Source organism: Microcebus murinus, chromosome X, assembly GCF_040939455.1.
Source record: "Microcebus murinus isolate Inina chromosome X, M.murinus_Inina_mat1.0, whole genome shotgun sequence".
Classification (NCBI taxonomy): domain Eukaryota; kingdom Metazoa; phylum Chordata; class Mammalia; order Primates; family Cheirogaleidae; genus Microcebus; species Microcebus murinus.
The window spans coordinates 84,991,723-85,014,061 of NC_134136.1; the positions used below are offsets into that span (position 1 = coordinate 84,991,723).

At 45.0% G+C, this 22,339-nt stretch overlaps 1 protein-coding gene across 1 annotated transcript in view; it reads right to left on the minus strand.

Annotated features, from left to right (window-relative positions):
- Positions 1-6,887, minus strand: part of ANOS1 (anosmin 1) — a 160,294-nt gene extending 153,407 nt beyond the window's left edge. Inside the window, exon 1 of the mRNA XM_012782461.3 lies at positions 6,580-6,887. Within this exon, the coding sequence (XP_012637915.2) occupies positions 6,580-6,786 (207 nt within the window). The 5' untranslated portion in view covers positions 6,787-6,887. The remainder of the gene's footprint in view (positions 1-6,579) is intronic.
- Positions 6,888-22,339: the final 15,452 nt, after the last annotated feature.

Below are 22,339 nucleotides of genomic sequence, written 5' to 3' on the forward strand. Positions count from 1 at the left end.
AGCATTTCAGAAAATCCAAAAGAAATGATACATTTTCCTAAGATGATGGTGCAAAGATAACTAAAACGTCATGAGTATTAGTTTTATCAATCAGCTCTGTTCATGTGGGCAACCTCCTGCAGATCTGAAGCTTGAAAGAGTTATGGCTATCTTTGATTAATGTCGAGGAAAAACGAGGTCATACTTAATAAATGCCATATGTTGATAGACAACATGCTTTCAAAATATGGAGCTCAGCGTAAGTTAAACAGAAATGTTGAAAGGTGGTCGACTTCAGATCCCTAACGGCCTATGAGCTTAGACACAGAGCCCAGAAAGTATGCGATCCAATAATCTGCACAAGGCATTGCAAAGAGGCATTTTCATTTTCCTCTGGTCCTGTTTCTTAAATAAAAATGCTTTTTGACAATATGCATATGCTTTACTGATTGCTGTTCCAAATCCCCACCCTCAAAATTGTACAACAGTCAAATTTCTGGAAAGCAACACAAAGTTATACATAGAAACTTCTCCATTTCTGACAATACAAGCAGTGTCCACTAACACTTTCATACGTTTTTCTTCCTTAACCCTAAGGTTTTATATGCACTCGCTGAAACATACAGGTAGAGTATAGCATGAAATCTGGTGAATTCATTTCAAATAAATATAATAACCTCCAAATTTATGATTAATTTTTTTAAAGTGGGAACACTTGCCCCAACAATATTAACTTTTTAATTTAAGTATACAAACACACACACGTGCATATATAATACCATATATGCAGATATATATGCACATATATTAATATATTTAATATGGTACATGAAGAAACGAACAAGTTACTAGGTACGTTTTCTACTGGGTTTCTAAAATGCTCTATTGTGGTCCCGATAAGGTAGACTTTCAAATCGCGTTCAGGGAGAAACTCTGTATTAAAAAACACAAAACTTTGCGATGAAGAGTGCAATGTTTCGTTTGGGTCAAATTCAGAACGTCTTAGAAACACAACCAGAGGTGCAGTGACACGGACCAGGATGCACTGGGACCAAACTCGATCACCTCGTTTCTCTCCTGGCGGCTCTCTATGTGCCCGGTTATACTGGCATAGGACTCAGGACTCACTGCAGGGTAAACTGACCTATTGGGCTGGGTATATGCACCACAGAATCCTCTGAGATCTCCGAGCCCCAGCTGATTTGTAGCTGCTCGGTTTTTGATGCGCTAATTGTTTGTTTACTTTTCCTTGGAGGAGAGGCCAGGCCTCTAAGTAGAAGGAGCTAATCGCCAGCTTCATTCTGCTCTTTGCCAAAACAAACAGCTTCCAATTACTGCTAGGAAAAGCCTCTGTTCTCTAATCAGCTACCTCAGAGAGGCTATCAGCGGTACTTTATAGGGTGAATAATGTCCCATTAAGCAAGAATCTCTTGACACTAATAAAATTCTAGAACCCTAGGGCTAAGGCTGCCTTGATCTGCTATTTATCTTTCAACAGGACACACATACACACACACACACACACACACATGCTCTTCTCTCTTGCACACTGACTACTATTTTTCCTTAAACCCTATTCTCTGGAGCCTACTTTGAGGAAACAGGCAGAGAATGAGCAGGTCCCAGAATGAGCTGCTACCACTAGCTCAGGCACGCTGTGGCCAGATCACCTCCTCTGCCCGCTGCTGGACCGAGGCATTGTACTCTGTCCTGGTGCAAGTCCTCAAGAAGTTGGGCCCGGTACCTCCCCTTCCTGCAGCTAGCTGTTCCCACCTGCAGCATGTGGGCATCCCCAAGGGTATTGCAGCCAGCTCATGGACATGCTAGGAGCCTGGCCAACCACCAGACACGCCAGGGTGCTACGAGACAGCACCGTGCCCCAGGGCAGTGCAGGGCATCCATGCCCCACCAGACCCTCCCTGCACAGGGCAGAGCTGGCAGCTATCATGGGATGGGCAATAAGAAAGACGAGGCAGGTGGAGGCTGGGGTGCCAGGGGATGGGGGAACAGGCAACAAGAACCTGTCCTGGAGAGGTGAGGGGGTGGTAGGAGGCAGGATCACTCATCAGCTGAGGCTCCAGGCCTCCGATGCACGTGTGAGTGTGTCATCCAACTGTCACACCTGTCCCATCCAACTCTCACATGCAAAACGCAAACTGGAAGAATTCCACTATGGCGACTGCCGAGCATGAAACCCTGAGTGCAGGTTGTCTCTGAGCACGGAGTCACACACCCACAGAGCCAGCTCTGGTGCGTGTGTTTTGTGTAGCAAAGGAGCAGGACCTTGCAAGCTTTAAGCCTATTTAGTGTGGCAGTTCTTCATCGGGCGTCTGTAGTGTTAAAAGGGTATGATGCTGACGTATGCTCGCTTGGGAAGAAACCGCTCTACTCCCGTGTTCTCGGCATCACCAGAAGACGAAAGAAGAAGGAAAGGAGGGAGAATCTGTCTGAGATAAGCCTGGTCTGTTTTTAGGTGACTCGTTTAACTGGAGAGCAACTTCATGCCTTATGCTGGTTGGGCCATTCCTAGGGGACACACCCCACCAGGCACACCCCAAAGTCCTGGGGGATCCTTCTCTGTCTCCTTGCAACATCCCTGAGTCTGCTGTTTTGGTCCTTTCTGACCATCTGGAGGATCCCTCCAGGGATAAAATGCTCCAATATTTGCAAGTAAAATGGGCACTGCACAATATAAACATAAAGAGTTAAATGTCACACTAATCATTTAATATTTAAAATTTCCTTTGAGAACAATATAGAAAAGCAAATTGAAAACACCATGACAAGTCAAAAGAAGCAGGCCACCAGAGAAAGGGAAAAGTTCATATTTCAGTTCCTTTAACAAACACTTTTTTGTGTGTGCTATTCGAATAAGAGGATTCGTGTTAGTATTTTTCACCAGGCCCTGAAAATTAGGAAGTAGACTGATCAACCGACCAATAAAGTCCTAAAAGCAGAAACAAAGCCAAACACTGGAAGCCACCATCACCGGGAAGCCAGCTCCACCGCCACGTAGCTGGGTGGCTGACTGGCTTTCTCAGGACCTCTTTCTCTTATCTATGACGAGAGGACAAAAACAGTACCTGCCTCGCACGGGTGTTGTGGGCATTAAATGAGACAGTACTTGCAAAACTGCTAGAAGACTGTCTGTACTTAGCAACCTTCTGGGTAGAGTTGGAGACTTTATTACCATCACCTGTGTCACTCCCAACGTGTTTTAGGGCCAACTTCACCTTGCAGGGCAGGTACTCATCTCCCACTCAGCACGTGAGGGGCGACATTCAGGAAGGCGGTGTGACCCGCCCAAGCTACCTATCTGCCGGCAGCCAGGCCTGGATGCAAGACAGAACTGCCTGGCTCCAAAGCCCCCCTCCCGGCTCCATACCCCACAACCTCATTCTGCTGGGTAAAAGAAAAAAAAAGGATATCCTCCCCAATCACGTCATTTGGCAGGATTTTAACCACACACATGAATAATGTTCATGAACTTGAGATGCTACACGCCAAATGCCTTGAACAAAGCATCACAGAGCTGGGTACCAATATTTTGGGAGGTGCTAACGTGCACTGTTTCTTTTCATGAAGGAAGGGCGGCATTCAGTAGTCAATTGATGGGGTTCAGAACTCCTCTGCCTTTCACTAGGATGCTCTAAGCTCTTCCAGGTCAGGGGCAGTGTTAGGTAATGCAGGTAACCTCCGGCCCCTTCCCCACCCCCTCGAATCAGTATGGAGTCCCTGGTGTCTGGGACCATGGCTGGCTGCCACCGCGTGCGGGTGGAGCAGAACCAGCCCACACACCTGGAGCTGCCAGGTGTGCACATCTACCTGCAGCTTTGCCACATAGGTGCTGCAGGGCTAGGCAGTGGAGGACACTGGGGAGACTGGGGCTGGACATGGTCACATTCCGCCTCCTCTGCAGGTCACTGCCCATCAGGGCTCCGAGTCACTGCTTGCACTGGGACTGCAGAGGTGAGGTTCTTCCGTGCAAAGGCCTGGCAGCTTTCTCACCACTCCAGGGTCCACACACCAGGCTGGCATCCCTTAAAAAGAGGCCCGGAGTTCTGCAAGGAAGATGTGAACAGACACCTGCTCCTGAAGCAGCCTTTTGTGTGGGCTCACTTGAGGACCTCGAAGGCAGGGTGACCCTGACAGAAGGGGCCCTTCCTAAGCCTGCCTCTAGACCTTCATAGACAAATTAATAACCACCACATGCAGTGCCATGAGTTGGCTGCAAACTGATTGCTCCACTGTCCTTCTAATTATTATTATTTTAAAGGCAGGAGGTGGGGGACGGGGATGCTTGGGCTTGTATATGGAGAGGATGTTTCTGTCTTTTCAGGTCTTAAGAAAGCTTAATCCCTGCGATTTGGATAAATCAGATAGGCATTATCAGGTGAGGGTTAAACCTCCCAGAGTGGCTTTGCAATTGATTACAAACACAGCAGTTATCAAGCCTAACTGAGTAATTTGCAACTTGTTTCACCCCCAGCTAATTAAAATGTAATCGGGATTGTCTGGCAATGTGCATTCTGTCAGCAGTTTTTTCTTAGGAAGAGAAATCATGCCAGAGACCACAAGAAAAGCCTTTCACGGGAATTGGCTTGGTCTAAACTGCTTCTTTAGACGCTGAAACTGTAAAACAAATAAATCACAGCAACTGACAATTCAATAAAAAGAAAAAAGAAGAGGGGGAAAAAATGATACTCTTCCTCCCCGGGAATGGACTGGACTGTTTTGTTTTGGTTTCTGTTGTTGAAACAATAGTGTAGCATCTTCTCAGGAGGGTGGCTTTCGGCGTAGGGCGGGGTGGTTTTGATGCCAGGTGCCTGGGAACTGGGCCCCTCCTGGGTCTCTCTCCAGGATGTCCAGGTAATGTCACCGCAGGAGGGAGGTGAGCGCTCGGGTTTTTCCTATCCCTGAAGTCCCAGAGGACCGCAGAGCTTGTGGTTCTGACACCCACAAGGAACCTGCGGCCTTGGGGCCACATGGAGCCTTCTGGATCCTTGAGTGCAGCCTCATGACTGAACACAGACTTCACAGAACACATCTCTTTATTCCGTGGAGTCTGGATTCCTTCCAGGGGCAGCCCTCGGGGATCCGAAGGGCCCTGCGTGCCCCTGCGTCCACACGTTCCCCACCCTGCGACGTTGCTTCTTTGACTTAGGACAAACAAAACTACACACTCCGCACTAGCCAACTGCACCAGCGGCGCGAGCTCTGAAGATCCCGACTTTGAGCTCTCCTTGTGCGCCTCACTCATTAGCTTGCCCGCCGGGAAGAACATGCCCAGGGGCTGCGGAGAATCACCCCCCACTTTGCTGTCGCTAACCTCGCCTGCTCGGGCAGCTCAATTCCCTGGGCCCCTCGGGAGCCCCCCATTTCCCCGCCCGGCTTGGGGCGGGGGCGCCCAGTTTGTTCCCGAGCGGAGGGCTGGGATCCCAACCCCAGCCCAGCCAGGGGGTCCCGCGTCCCCGTACACCTCCGCACTTTTCCCTGGGGCGAGAAGTTGGGACCTGGAACAGGTGGGCACCTAAGGATAGAGGCGAGAAGGAGAGGGAGGGGAGCATGGCAGAGGAGAAACAAGGTGCCTGGGTGCATGATCTCAGAGCTAGCGTGCTCGCCTGGGCTGGGGCAGGCAGCCGCGGGACGCGCGCCGCGGAGTCTGGGAGCTGCTCCCGCGCCCACCCGGACCCGGAGTCTCCGCGCGCAGGTCTCACGGGGGTCCTCGCCACGGTGCAGGGTCCCAGCAATCCACAGGCGCCAAGCGTGCGGCTCCCTGAGCCTTCTACACGCACGCAAACCTGCTCCACCCTCTAGCTGAAAGAACCCACTGGGTTAGGGGAGACCCCGGCACACGCCCCCGGAGCATCCAAACACTGCGTCGCCAAATCCCCAACCCCAGCATTACTTCCTTACGCTCTGCGCTAGTCTTGAGCAAGACCTTGAATCTTTGTGACTCCGACTGAGGTGCGCACCGCGTCCCCCCAACACACACACACACACACACACACACAAACACACATCCTGGAACACACGACTTGGCCCAAGTGCCCTGGCTGGGGGCTCCAAGGGTGGGTGAGCAGTGAGCTCCAGGCCCGCCCAATGTGCAAGCCACAGCTCAAAGGAGACAAAAGTGTCGGCCCGCCGGCACCTGCGGGGCTGGTGGACGTCGCGCAGATCCGGGGGACATCGCGCGGGTGCCCGGGCGCAGCCGGGCGCACCTCCCGGACTCCCCTCCCCGCGCCAGCGGCTCCGAGGGCCCCGGAGCGCCCGGGAGTTTGCGGGACTCGCCCGGGCCGGGAGTGTCGCGCGCTCAAGTCCTGGGAAACTAACAAACCCACGGCCCCACCCTCGGCACCCACAAAACTGCTCTCCCTCCCAGAGGAAATCCCGTGTCGTTTTCCGCTGGGAAGGGGTGCGCGGGGAAAGATGCTGAGGCTTCCCGTCGTTCGGCGAGCCGGGAGGGGCTGGAAAGGGCTGGGGCGCCCCGACTGTAAGACCCACGCGGAGGGAAAGCCGGATCCGCCCGCGGAGCCGGGCGAGAAGTTGGGGCGCCGCGGCGCGGAGAGGACCGGGCGGGCGGGCGGGCGCCCCGCGTACCTGGAAGTGCTGGAAGAAGGCGGAGATGCGCGTGATCTGCAGGCTCAGGCACCTGGAGGCGCAGCGGGCGCGCTGGACGCTCCCGGCAGACAGCGACTCGTCCAGCCGCCGCGCCGCAGCCGCGCCGGGGCCCGCGGCCAGGCAGCCCCCGGAGGCCGCCAGCCACAGGCAGAGGGTCAGGGCCGCGCCGGGCGCCCGGGGCACCATGGCTGCGGGTCGCGGGCGCGGGCGCCGGGCGCTGGCCGAGGCTCCCAGCTCCGCGCCGGGGCCGCACTGCTGGGCACCTCGCGGCCGCCGCAACTCCGCCGGAAAGTTCAATCATTCAACTCCGGCCGCAGCCCGCCCCGCCGACCTCCCCCCCGCTCTCCCCCGAGGGGTGGGGTGAGGGTGACAGGAGGCCGCGCCATTGGCTGGGAGCAGCGTGAGTGACAGGGGGGCCGGGCGCAGGGCCAGTGGGCAGGTCCGCCCCGCCGCGCGCCCGGGCGCTCCGGGGAGGGCGACGCCAGCGGTCCCCCGCGCTGCGCGGCTTTCGGGAGGGTGGGACTCCCGGCGGGCCCCTCCGCGGTCCGCGCCAACACCTTCCGCACCTGCAGCCCTCCAGTCAGTCCGGGTGGGAGGCAGGTGTGAGCAGGCCCGGGCCGGCGAGGAGAAGCGCTCTCTCGGGAAGAGGGAGGCGGGCGTCGGGACCCCCAGAGGCGTCGGAACTGCCTGAGCAATGACCCAGCGCCCCCAAGTTGTCTGCTGTCTCCCCAGTTTCTGCCTCGGGCCCAGGCTTTTCTCATATCTGAGCGTCCCTTTGCCCAAGTAGGGGAAAAGACGTGAGAAACTGAAATAAACGTGTAAGTCGAGAGGGGGTGGCCAGGGCCGTGGACACTCGCGGGACAGTGCCCCTAACATGGTTTCTCCTCCTGCCCAGCTCCGTGTCTTCCTTCCTTCCCTCACCCTCCCGTCCGTCCTCCCCATTCCTTCTTCCATTCCTTCACCCCCTCCTCCTTTCCTCCTGCCTTCTCTCCCGTCCTTCCCTCATTATTATCATTACCTGGAAACACCCTGAGCTAACAGCCTCATTGAGATCCACACACCTCGTTTCCTCAGGTGTCTGCTTTTCTACTAAGCATTACACGCCCAGAGTGAGTGAATTATTGAAAACAGAATTCTTCCGTAAACTCTTTCATTCCCCAGGATTTGCCCCAAGCCTCTTGATTTGGCCATGATAGCTTTGAAAATGCCACTGCATCAACTCTTGTCATCTTTTCCAGGACTCCTGCACAAGTTCTCCCTTTCCACTCAGCATAGTGCCAGGGAAAGACAGGAGGCTTTGATAATGCTCTACCTGCAATAGAGCCTTGTACTCTCCCAAGCTCCAGGAGGAAGGGACACTCCACCCCCCGCCCTTGCAGGTAGGAGATCCCAGAGTAAAAAGACTCAGGCACACTCCTATTCCAGTGTGGAACAACTGACTGATATTGCTGTGCTCTGACATGTCCTCATTGCCATACAGAGTTGCACTTACACCTTCTGAAACATGATGTCACCATAAGCACACAGCTAAGCACAGCCATCCTGTCTAGGTGCTCTACACCTGCTCAAAGGTACATCAGAAAGCTTGATGCCTCTTTGCATAGACTACTCTTTCCCCCCCCAGTTTCCACCCCTTTTGCCTATTCTACACATTTATCTGTCTGCAGTTTTGAGATCTCAACCGATTAACAATTACAATCATCTGCAGCTATCCTATCTATGATTCTTTTGCAAGTACATCATCTAATGTGTATATTTCTTCACATAGCTTAAATCAGCAAAGTCAATAGAATTAATTGGCCTTGAAGTGTTTTTTCATCTAATTAGAAAATCATAGTTGTCTTGTTCAAAAGATGCTATCGGTTGAGCCAGCTGTAACCTGTGCACTTGTATGGAGTTCCACTCTGAGAAGAATCCACACTTGGTTGAATGTTCTGTTGTCACCACCTTAAAACTCATTATAGTTTTTGAATAAGTTTCCCTGAATTTTCATTTTCCATGACACTTCAAAGATTATGTAGCCAACTCTACCCATAGTTTCTAGACATGACAATATTATACTTGGGCAAGAAACCTAAAAATTTAGACATGAATGAGCTCAATGGTTTGTTTAAAAGATGCTCACAATTGCTAATGAAATCTTTTTAAGTATGTTACACATAATTAATGTTGACTAAGAGTAAAGACTCTAGCCATAGTGACCCCAAGCAGGAATGTGTATAACCCCATGTGACAATGAATGGAGAATGACATCTGAATACAAGGATTGTCCTATAAATGTCAATTTCATTTGTGAATTACTAAAACCATTTCAAAAGCTGTAGGGGATACGTTCCTGGTGTTTATTTTGAGTTTTAAAAAGTTAAGCAAATGCCTGGTCTTTGTGAAGGCAAGGATATTATGCACACCTACATTTTCTTATGGTAACTTTTATTTATAATTTTGCATGTCATATCATGAAATTTATATTCCAGAAAAAGAAATCACAAGGACAAGCATGCTGAGCTTTTATAAACAGCTTTTGAAGGTTCAAAGGGATCACTGTACTTTTTTTAAAAAAAAAGCAACATGCGTGCCACTTATATAGGTTCCATAGCATATTCATTTCCATGAATAAATGTATTTTACAATAAACCACAAAAGAGAACAAGTAGTCAGTTGAACAGAAAGCTTGGGCTTAAACATATAGGGCCACCTTATTATATATGTTAAAATAATACTTGCAGTTATATTGCTTTCTTCCTTTAGAATTGTCACAGACATCCTCTGTGATTATGCAGGCCTTTCTCATATTATTTATTTTAACTGCAGTTTAAAGAAAACTTTTAAAAGAAAAACATTCTAATAAGGTCAGAATAACAGTCAAAACCCAGTTTTTCTACTGTGCCCACATATGCCCAATTTATTACACAGCTCTCCTTGCATGCTGATATGTGGAGCTGCTCTAACTTTTGGTTTGAGAAGTTAGGCCACACCCTAAGTTCAGGAGAGCCAACCACACAGGAGGAAAACCCTAAGAATACATTGAAAGAACAGTGGATAAATAAATAGACAGGTAGGAATTTCCAGGTACAGCTAGCAAGAAAATGCTTAGAATGTCTTTGTCTAAGTCTCCTTAAACCCCATTATCTGAATTTATCTAGAGAAGAAATGAACCTTACACAGACCTTGGTTTGACTTAAATAGACAAGATGCACAACTAATAAAGACAGTAGGAAAGTGCGTTGATTGCCTTTTATCTGTATCTATGTGAAAAAGGACAGACCAAAATGTGTGGCTGTCTTGATCAGGTTATATAGAATGATCACATAAAATAAGGCCCTCATCCAGGTTTCCTAATATCAGTTATTCTGCTCCTCATCTTTTGTTTAGGTTATCGGTTCCTTTTTTCCCTCTTCTCAGCAAAGAATAGGAAACACCTTGGATGTTTCCTGAAGGTAACTCCAGAACCCCAGATTCAGAGATTCTGGGTCCGTATCTCTGAGGCATGGGGTTGAAATCTCAACTTTTAAACAACACCCAGGTGATTCAATACCGAGTCAACCAGGGACTACAATTTGAGAGAGAATTGATTTTAAAAGCACATATCCCACTAAGAATGGAGCAGGAGTTTTGATTTAAATAGCATCTATGACTTAACTTTGTTTAAAGTTCTTTTTTCGGGTGTGTGTGTGTGTTGATATGGTTCGGACATACCCATTTAATATATTTTTTCCAGTACATTTAGCCAAGATTCTTTTAGACTCATTGTTTTCTCAAGCTAGCAACTTGTCTTTTAAAAGGGTTTCCAGCTACGTTAGATAAGGATAAGGTATGAAGGAAGTCAGGGCAATCTTTTTTCTGATATGCCCCTCTTGAAAAACCACGTTGACAACTCACTCTAAAATTGTAGAGGAATAAATACTCGAATTTTACAGCACTCATGAGCCCTAAGCAGAGCAGCCTCCCAGGTCATTGGTTATCAGGGGACAAGGAAGTGAGATGAGGGAAGTCACAGGTGGGGACTAGACTCCTTTCTATCTGCCTCCTGTCGATGATACAGCAGCTTGCATCTTCTCTCAGACACTGCAATTCACTTCAGGAAAATGCAAAAGTGGAAAAAACCGGGCAATGCAGCCTTGCAGGAGCGCTGGCCCACACCCGTGCTTCCACTCTGGCAGGCTGAGTCCTCAGAATTTGCTAGCTGACTTTCAGTCTCTTCTTTACCTGCTTTCCTCCTACTCCAGACCTAATTCCTTCTGCTCAGCTTTCGATTGCAGGATCCAGGCAACACTAAGAGTGCTCCTAAGAGGGAAAAGGAAATAGTGAATCAGAGAGCCCAGGATGCAGTTCAGAACTGAATGGCTAAAGGTCAGATTTGTGTCAATATCTTTGGCAATGTGGTTTCGGGCAGGAATGACGCATACCACTGTGGTAATGGGTCCATGAGGTCCCTGACAGCCAATTCAATGACTGTATAAATGGTGTTTACTGCTTTTTGCATAGGGTCTCTGAAGATACACTCTAGTTTGCACAAAAGAACATCACATGCGTTTACAATCTTCAGCTTTTTTTTTCATCATCTCACAAGGCTAGGTACCATATTTGGGGATAATTTTAGCGTACCACACATTTTTCCCCTTCAAGGAGATTATTCAAACTTAGTTGCAGTCTATACAATTTAAAGGCATCATTTTTATCTATCACCTTGATGTTTACTAAGATTTTACAGTGTCAGAAATGTGTTTCCTATTACCTTTGAACACTAAAAATACGTTAATGACATTTTTAATTTTTCTTGAAAAATATATGAAGAATTGTCAAATACTGTGATTTCTGAACTCCTACTGCTTTTAAAGGATGTATCTCCACTGCCTTTGCCTCCCCTCTTCCAATGTCCCCATCTGTCACTGTGAAATTTGTTTGCTGCCTGTTCCACAGATGTGCTAAGAGCCTGTTCTAGAGTAAGCTATCATTGAAGTTTTAATTCTGGCTGCAATCATTACTAAAAGTAAAATAATTTCCAAGTGTATTACTGTGGGCATTTTCCTGTGCTAAGGGCCGATTGCCTGGCCATGGTGACATTCCACTGGGGATGTTTTTCCCTGCCCAGAACCCCACCCTGGGCATCTGTCTGCTTAGCACAGTGACGATGACCTCTGTCAGTGTCTTGCTCAGCAGAGCAGCTGCTGGGCCAGGCAAGGGCCCTGGGCTTTTGGAACCCAATGATTTCAAAGGATGTTCGGTGCCAGTAAAACTGAACACTTGTCCCGGTGACCAGACAGTTAACTACTTTTACCCTGATTCTAATGTTAGCAACACTACAATAAGCAGCCATAAAGAGTCCGGGCTCTCGTATCAGATTTTATATGTAAGCCGTAAATACTAAAAAACATAAATAGCTACAAAAGAAAAACTACTCAGTCGTCAAATGTGGAAAGCTATTTAAAAATATTAAAAGTAATGTGTGTATTTCTAGTTCTTGACATGACCAAGTTATTACTGGCTTGCCCCCCAACAAACATCTGGAGCATAGACAATTTAAAAGGAACATGTAAGTTTAACAAAATCTTAAATGATATAACTTCTACGTGTCTCAATTCTGAATGGCCTACTTTTCATGTGAAATGCAATGTATTTTTCAGCAAAATTTGCACTTAAAATTTTGTAAAATGAGACTTTTTTAAGCTTTTGTTTAAACAGAGCTCAAATACACAATCATGATTTTTATTCTGACTTTCATTCTTAAACATGAAAAGAAATCTTCAGGTGCTCTTCAGAATTATTGAAACGCTATTCTGTTAAAAGTTTTAAGCAGGTTTTTCTTGTCTGATGTTCTCAAGCCCATTGAAATTTGCACTGAGCCCTGTAAACACCAAGAGATTTGGAGAGAAGCTTCTGAAAATTAAAAAAAGCAGCTTTTAATAGGAGACAGCGCCACACACTGGCCACATAAATAAAAAGCAAAGGAGCGGGAAAAACCCTGTGTCTAGGAAAATCTAATTTTAGGAATACATGGTCCACTCCAGGGCATGTATCTGACTGAGGTAACCGTGCCATGTTCTCACTTAACCCTGGCTGGATCAGTTCCAGAGTGGATCTAAACATTGCCAGGGTTTCCTGTGCATCTGCTGCCACGGTGACCTAAATTAGGGACATTAGCATAGCAGTCTTCAAACGAGGTCTTTTCCTAGCTTTGAAACACTTCTCAGACTGTTTCCTATAAAATTAAATGACAAAGGTGGACTATCTATGAATTATACTTGTGAAATTTCTGTTCAGAACAACTTTTCTCCAGCTCATGCATTGCTTATTTCTTAGGATTTCATGCAATATGGGAACATATGAATAAAATTTGACAACGGGGGAATGAGAGCAAAGAAAGGGGGCGGGCTTTATCTACCATGCTAGAGAATACAAGGAAGACACAGATAGTGCCTTTCAGCAATCACCAGCCACTTTAGACAACAGGAACCAACAGCCAAGCGATTAAGATAAACACATTTAAGAGCTTGCAGGAAAGTCAGGCATGGTGCCTCATGCCTGTAATCCTAGCACTCTGGGAGGCCAAGGCAGGAGGATCGTTTGAGCTCGGGAGTTTGAGACCAGCCTGAGCAAGAGCGAGATCCCGCCTCTACTGGAAAGATAAAGAAATCAATTGGCCAGCTAAAAATAGATAGAAAAAAATTAGCTGGGCATGGTGGCACATTCCTGTAGTCCCAGCTACTCAGGAGGCTGAGGCAGAAGGATCGCTTGAGCCCAGGAGTTTGAGGTTGCTGTGAGCTAGGCTGATGCCATAGCACTCACTCTAGCCCTGGCAACAGAGTGAGACTGTGTCTCAGAAAAAAAGAGAGAGAGAGAGAGAGAGAGAGTGCTTGCAGGAAGACCCATGTCACTCTAAGAACAAGTATATAGGATCTAAGGATGTAACTAAGGCACAAATTAATCATTTCCTCTTCTGAATCAACAGGGGCCTAAAAAAAAAAGCATCCCTTAGCCCCTAAAAGAAACAAAAAAGACATATTTGTTTACTTCAAGGATTTTTCCAATGGGCAACTGGAACCAGCTGGATAATATACTGGTCTCTGAATTTAGGGTGTTTCATGGAGCCAAAACCCAAAGCTCACTCCTTTCCCTCTCACCTTCTTCCCATGGCTTCTGGCGCTCTGAATGCCCACCCGTCCTCACACATGACACATCACATGAAATGTCCACTTTGAGTACCAGAGAATGCCAAGGCTGGGAGCCCTTTGTTTGTTTAGCAGGCTCGTGTCTCCGGACACAGATGGACATCACTTGGATAGCAAAGATAGTAAATGTGATTCTGTTAGTGTTTACATGAGGGTTCCCTAATGGTACTGTTTTTCCTGCAGTCATTCTGGATATTATCTCATGTAGAGACCGTCCTCAGCAACATTGTATTAATAACAACTTCTGTGCTCAGAAAACCTTCACTGGTAGAATGGATCTGTATGCAACCAGATTCCTCTTCTTTTCCAGCAAATAATTAGTAGCTGCCATTTTGAATGATGAGAGGTTAAGTGGTATTCATCCCCGAGGAATCTGTTCTCAACATCTTAATACTTGCAATGCTCTTTATATATGGGAGGACCCATGCTAAGAAAGTGTTCAATTGAAAGCAATCATGCAGGCAGGCATGTAGCTAAGTCATTGATGCATAAGAAGCCAGTGAAGGCCAGTGGGATAATTGTAGCACTGGTTAACTCTTTCACATTGGCAGGATATTGCTAAATGAATTGCTGCTTCCTGGTATTATACACAAAGAGAGAAATAAGAAGAGATCTAAGCCCTTTCCTGTTTTCAGAAAATTAGGTGCACGTGTTCATTATTTATTTAATATCAAAAGACGTTTTGCCCTTGTCTACAAAGATGTTAAAGTTCCTCAAACATTAAGGGATTATAAAATTATATCTATCTATTTATCTATCTATATATATGCACATACACACACATATATATACACACAGTTTAGGGGTTAGAAAGAGTGAAGAATATCAGTTTGGAATCAGACTGGTGTCGAAATCTTGGTTGCAGCAAGAAGGACTGGGCCACCTAGGCAAATTCCTTCACTTCTCTGCCTTTCTTTATCTTCTCTTTGTAAAAGAGAGATTGTAAGAGAAACAAATTCCCAGGATTATTTTGAGATAGTTTTTCTAAAGGACTAGATATGGATGTTTAATAATAAATAATGAGTGCTTAAACTGGGTAAAATACATGCAACATTTGCAGTACTAAACAATGAGTTTATAATGTTAGGGTTCTCTTTTTTTAAACTATTAAATATCTTTTTGTTTAGCATAAACTTTGCACCAGGGTTTCTCAACCTGAGCATTAGCGACATTGGGGGCTGGGTAATTATGTGCCTTGGGAGTCTGTCCCATGCAGTGGAGGGACTGAGCAGCGTCCCTGGCCACCCGTAGGTGCCAGGAGCACACACGATACATCCCCAATTGCAACAAACAAAAATGTCTCCAGACATTACCGTGTATCCCTTAGGGGTGAAATCGCTCCCAGCCAGGAGCGTCTCAGCTAGAGCAAAGCATCTCGTAGTTTGTTAAGAATCTATTCCCATGGATGGGAAGGTAAAAATAATTTGTTCATGACTTCTGAAATGGACATGGTTTCTGAACATGAAAACCAAGTCCCCTTTCCAAGATGATTTGTCAAAAGTTTGCTTCAAATCAGCTTATTGAACAAAATGGCATTGGTGATGCCTAAATGATGGCAAACTATAGAGAAACACCGCTGTCCAGCACAACTGCTATCTGCCTCCCTGGAGTGTTGGACATTAGCGTGTGCAAGTTGGATGTTGTTCAGACAGAACTCACACGGGACACGTGAGCACCAGAGCCATTTGTCTATATCCCACTTGATTTTAAACATACTCTTTAAGACTCAATCAGTGTGAAATTACAATGTGGGGAGTTACAGGGTTTTTTTTTTTTTTTAATTTAACTTATCGGCATAAAATAAAATTAGTTTACATAGAATGCCTGCCTATTTTTTTCCCACTTAGCATAACACTTTTGAATTCAAGTGATTCCATGTAGGAATAGCGTATTCCTTTTTATTGCTGCACAGTAACCCACTGTATGGATATACCACCGTCTGTTTATCCATTCTCCAGGGTTTGTTCCCAGATTGTGTCTCCCATTGGGTTTGTTCCCAGATTGTGCCAAAGATGATTGATGTTTATGTCAACATTCTCATTCAGGTCTTTGTGTGAGCATACATATGTTTCCATTTCTCTGGGGTGGGTTCCTTGGAAGGGAATTGCCAGATTGTCACATTTTACTTTATGGAAAACTCGAAACTATTTTCCAAAGCAGCTGTACCATTTGCATTTCTACCACCGATGTATAAGAATGCCAGTTGGTCCGCATCCTTGCTAGCATTTTGCATTGTCAGGGGTGTGTGTTTAAATAATTTTAGCTATTCTAGCAGGTGTGTACTGATAGCTCTTGTGGCATCAATTCACATGTTTTAGTGGCTATGATAGTTAGCATTTTGTCAAGGGCTCCTTTTCTGTCCATAGATTTTTCTCTGGGGAAATCTCTACTCCAACAGTTTTACACTTTTGAAGCAGTCATATTGTGACATTTTTTTCTTGCACAGCTTTTAATTATGCTTAGTCAATTTTATGGCTCTTTTGCTTTAAGTCATTGTACTTTAAAAGTACATCCCTAACGCATGATTTTTTTGAAATTCTATATTTTCTTCTAGTAGTTTTACAATTTTAATTTTTGATCATCCTACAATTTATTTTTATGAGGTGTTAAGTAAGATTCAACTTAACTGTTTTCCAAATGACTAGCTAATTTCCTTTATTATGAAAAACTTATTTTTTCTTATTGATTATAATTATTTCCTTTATAGTATAGAAAATTTCTGAGTAAAATACTGTTTATAGACTCTATATTCTTTTATTTGCCAGCCTGTACATTTTAATTCTGATTGTATAATTTGAATTCCACACAACCTTATTTATTATTGTTTTGTACCTTCAATATTCATTTAGATTTATTCTTATATTTATTCACCCTTTCTGTTGCTCATTCCTTCTTACGTTTCCATGTTTCCATCTGGGACCACTCCTTCTGCTTGAAGAACTTAAATATGTTTAATTATATATATTAGTGTAGTTCTATTGGCATCAAATTCTCTTGGATTTTTTTTTTTGAGGGTGTGTCTGGAAATGTCTTTTTTTATTTTTATTTTTGAAGAATATTTTTCTCTAGAAGAGAATTCCAGAGTGGCTGTTATTTCCTTTCCTTATTAGCACTGTTCATTTCTTCTCAGTAGAAGAGAGGCCTGCTCTGCCATCTGTAACCAGAAGTCGCTCCATTCAGTGTTCTTTAAGCCACTCAGCTCCTGCCAGTGAATCGCCTTCACCGAGGGTACAAAAGCTCCCCTTGTGCTTTGCTCTTATCTTGTTGAGCATACAAGACTGATTCCCATAGGATAATTTCAGGGTTAGCTGAAATTATTGAGGCCTGAACCCCTTCCTTCGAAACTCCCAATTCTAGACTCCACGTACCCTCCCTCGCTTGCCTAGTAGTCATTGTTCTTGTCGTGACCCTGCTCTGCCTCACAGAACCAAAGGGCAAGCTGACCAACGCGCTTTGGCATGGGCAAGAAAGCGCACCCAGCAGGAATTTGGGGTGTTCTTCTTCCACCTCTTGAGAGCCACGTCATTAATGTGGTCCTCTCATTTGTTGTAAAAGTCGGAATCTCATTTGCCCAGCCCGGACCTGGTGTATACTTGGGTGAGTCGGCCCTGGCTCAGGCATGGGTGACTTATTTTTGACTGGGGCCCAACACAGTTACTGAGTTTTATTCCCAGAGATTAAGACTCTGCTGGGTGTCAAGCAGCTAGGCCAGGAGGGGATGTCCAAGAGTCTCTCCCTGATGTCTTCCTAGTTGCCCTGCAGACCTCTAAGGTTTGCATGTCTCTCTCTCAACCTCCGACTTTGCACTAGCTTGAGCTACATGAGACCATGTCCCCGTTGGACATTTCCACAGGCAAAGGCACGCGCCACCCCGCCTCAGGAGCTCGCCCCCAGCCGACCGCTGCGGGAAGAGTGTCTGGCTGCCTGTCCCAAAAGCACCCAAGGGAGGCAGTTTAATGAAAGCCACTAAAAGCACGGAGCCTGCTGCAGACTGCCTGCGTCTGGACCCCACCTCACCCTTTGGAAGCTTTTAGACGTGCGGTCTTGGGGATATTATTTATCTTCTTCATAGCTCAGTGTCCTCAGACATTAAATAGGAAACAAATACCAACTTCACAGTGTTGTCATAAGTATTGATTGAGTTAATAGAAGTAAAAACTAAATATTAACTCTTATTATTATTATTATTTATTTGTTTTTTGAGACACAGTCTCACTCTGTTGCCTGGGCTAGAGTGCCATGGCATCAGCCTAGCTCACAGCAACCTCCAACTCCTGGGCTCAAGCAATCCTCCTGCCTCAGCCTCCCGAGTAACTGGGACTCCAGGCATGCACCACCATGCCTGGCTAATTTTTTCTATATATTTTTAGTTGTCCGGCTAATTTCTTTCTATTTTTAGTAGAGACGGGGTCTCGCTCTTCCTCAGGCTGGTCTCGAACTCCTGACCTTGAGCGATCCTCCTGCCTCCGCCTCCCAGAGTGCTGGGATTACAGGTGTGAGCCACCGCACCCGGCTGACTGTTTTTATTATCCATCACTTTGCCTCTAGTTTCGAACCTGCCTTATCTGTCACCCAGGTGCCTTAGCAAAGTTCTTTCTAAAATTAGCATCCAATATTATTGCTGCCCTATTTTTAAAAACCGTGGCGGGCTCCCCACTGCTTCTTTGGCAGTTGTTTATCCCACAGTAAAGATCCCTTTGTAATGTTTTCCCCAATCAAACCTCATCTCTGCTACACCCACCCTTGCCAGTCACGCCACAGTGATGAGAACCCGCTAGTGACTCCGTGTCGTGTGACTCCACACCCGTGCCACCTATGTCTGTTGCTCTCTTTCCTGAAACGTCCATCTCCCCCTCGCCTGCCAACCCTTTTCCGCTGAGAAAATTTACCATCTTAACCATAGATACCTTTGCTCTCCTATATGCTGACTTTTCTAAATTCTCAGGTCAAACTCCCTCGGCATGTCCTTTATGCTCTTTATTTTTATTACTATGCTCATCACAACGTGCTGCCTCTCTGTTTGCATACCCATCTCCGCTCTACTCTTTGTGCTTTATGACTATTTCTGATGGGCGCTCAATTGACAAATCCTTTGCCCAGGCCTGGAAGCACCTCCATATTGACTTACTCTGCAGTATGTGGCTTCATTTTTTTTTCCTGTTTGCTATTTCTTAATTGTCGTGTTCCATACGTAGCTTTTACTCAAGGATTTTGAAAGTATGATACAGGAGCTTACTAATGGTGTAAGAGTTATCAGAAATGATGGAGCCTGAACCCATATGGAAATTCATCACTCCACACCCTTCCCTCTGCTTCCCTGAATGCATTTGGTGGATAGAACACAGAGGCCCTGGTTCCACCTGCTGGCTGCCCTGGGAGGACACCCTCACACCTGCCCCCAGAGCCGCAGAGGTGATACCTGGGCCTGAAGCTAAGTCTTAGGCAAAACACCACCAAAGGCAAAGGTTAGGGTGACAATATTGATTTACCCTCCAGGAAAACCTGAGCAGGCCCAGGAAAATGAGAATGGAAATCCTCAAACGACTTTCTGAGATGATTAAACAAATCAGAAGTTAGATCAAACACGAAGGCAGCATTAGACAGACACTTCTTAAATAAAGCACAGAAGGCATCAACTACAAAAAAGAGAGGGAGAAAATCTTTGATACACTGGGTCATACTAAAATTAAAGCAGTGTTTGTCAAAGACACCTTAAGGAAAGAAAAGAGACTAGTCAACAAAGTGGAAGAAAATATCTTCAGAATTGACAAAATATGAAAATGAGGAATATGGAATTAATTCATACAAATCAATACAAAGAATACAAATGGATCAAGAGAAAAACGGAAAAAAGTTATCAACAGGCATGGAGAGATGAGGAAACATTATTTCTAAAAGACACATAAAGACATGTTCAGTATCATTGGTGATCAGAACATACCCAAAACAAAACCACAGTCCATGTTATTTTACATCTTGCAACTTTACATTGGCTGCAATTTAGATGTTGACCATGCAAACTCTGCTGCCATTGGGAAGGCTGGCTGTCCTAACTTCTCGCAGAGCCTCTGTGTGGCTCCGCAGAGTTTTTTATACTTTGCTAGTGGGGGGTGTCAATTAATGCAAGACTCTGGAAAAGAGTCAGATATGACTTCCAAAAAACCAGCCACCCACATAGCTGATGACTTCTCATTTCCACTTCTTGTGCAACCCAACTGAGGCCATTGCAAATGTATTATCAAAGACATGGTCAAGCAGTAACAGCACAGCTCACATTAGCAAGACCCTGAAACCAACAGAATGTCCACTCATGGTAGAGCACATGTGTGAACTCTAGTGTATCCACATGATGACATATTGTGTAGCTGTCAAAATTAATTAGCTACAGCGATGCATATGTTAAAGAAAAATCTTAATAATATAACAGTAAGTGAAAAACAATGCTGACAGACTATATATGGCAAGATAGCCTCTTTATAAAAATAATTAGAATAAAAATTTAAGTAACATATTCAATAAATCTATATTAAAAAGGAAAGAAAAGGGTACATTGGACCTAGGTTATAGAATCATGGTGGAGAAAACAGGAGGATGGGTTTATTGTGAAAGACCTAGCTTTTTTTAGTAGTGAGAGATTTGTTGGCACTATAGTTTTAACGATAACTAATTAAATAGCTCACTGAATAGGTACAATGAGCTATTAATATATCTGAAACAATGATGAAACTGTCATGGACCAAGAATTATGATTTATCTAACTTCATGCTCCCGAAATTTAAAAATATAATGAAGTCAAAAGAACAGTACCAGACATTACATGTTTATTTAAGCAGCGAATAAAAAAAAAAGCTTCTGTAGCAATATATTAAATGTATCATTTGTTGAAAGAATGAGTCAAAAAGCAATGTTTCACTTTATTTTATTTTATTTTATTTTCCCCTGGATTCAAGGTCAGAAAAGAATAAGGCTTAGTCATCGAATGTTATTCTTGGGAATCATAAGGAACTAAAAGGTAGTGTTCAAATGACTGAACAGTGTTGACCTTGAGCATGAATAGCCCTAGACTTTGTAGAGCTGTCTCGAGTCTCTAGGAAAACAATATTTCACTGTCAGAAAAAATTGGCAGGTGAAGTGTGCAAGAAAGGGAATTGACTCCCGGGGGGAAAAGTGAGAATTCTGTGGTTTAAACACCCAGCGCCTGGAGTCCACACCGAGAATCAGTCTGCTGTGGACCGTGACCGTCCCTGCCTGCAGGGAGGGAGCACCTTGGCTTTGACCTTCAGCTCTCTCCTCCCCCAGGACACATACATTTGAGGATTGTCATCATAGGAATAAAATTCAAAACTGAACAGGCTGAGGGAGATCACATAGGGTGTAAATGTGTATATAAAAGGGAGGAGCTACAAGGAGATTTAAAGGGTTTATATAGGCGCCACATGCAAGAGAACTAGTCACTACAATGCTTCGGCCTTCTTCCTATCCATGGGTTGGTGAGCTCCACACCACGGAGACTGGTACTTTGGGGCAGGATTTAAGTAATGTAATATTGGGAGTTGGCATGTGAAAAATCTGTATCTGTGTCAGTCATTGGAGGCTTTTCTGTTACTGTGGTTGAATTGTTTTCTCCATCTCTGGAAGATCTTTTTCAGTTACTTGGGAGAGTCTTAGGAAAGACTCTGGTCAAACTTCAAACATGGGGTTTTTTAATGCTATTGGGAGACCATTTGGTGATAAAAAAAAAATAAATCAACTTCTGCTTCTATCTCTATCCTCGTGACTAATTCTGGGAAAGTTCTGAGCATGAGGTAGGGAGGGGGGAGAGAGAGAAAACACTTGCGCTAATTTAGTTAAGGCAAAAGGAAGTGAATAAACTAATAATTTGACTAAAATACTAGAGTGTTTAAATCCAAACCACAACTAATTATTCTAAAAGTTATTTTTTAAATTACCAATCCACAGGTATTTTTATGTCTTGGTTTTTATTTACAGAGAAATTATAATGGTCTTTTATTTAGACTTACAGTCCAGCACACTAACAGCATGGAACTATATAAATCAAATTATTATTATTATTACTAATGTTGCATCTCTGATAATTCGCCAATATGTTCACTATAATGAAATGGACTCAGAAGTTGAAAGTTGCTATAAAGATGTCAAAACAAAGAAGTAAACATTTTTATTCTATTCCACAACTACCTCTGTGAGACCAGGAACATTTTTCAATGCAGATTTTTCTTTATCTAAGTGAAAGAAGAAAATCTTTTTTACGAAATATGAGTGAGCACATAGGAAGCCATGGAGTAACAGGTAGCTGTTACCTTCTTGTTTGAGTTGGAGGATTGCATCATTTTATTTGTGGATATTCTGAATGCAGATGAGAAAAATCAACGATGTGGATTTCCTGTGTTATGTCATTTAAATGATTGCCACTCAATGCTGGAGACATTAATTTAAAAAGCGGAGGCCCAGGCCCTACCACACACGAGACATCCTCATTTAATTGTCTGGGGTGCCTTAGGTGTCAGGACTTTTTAAAGCGTGCAGGTGATTTTAATGCCTCCAGGTTT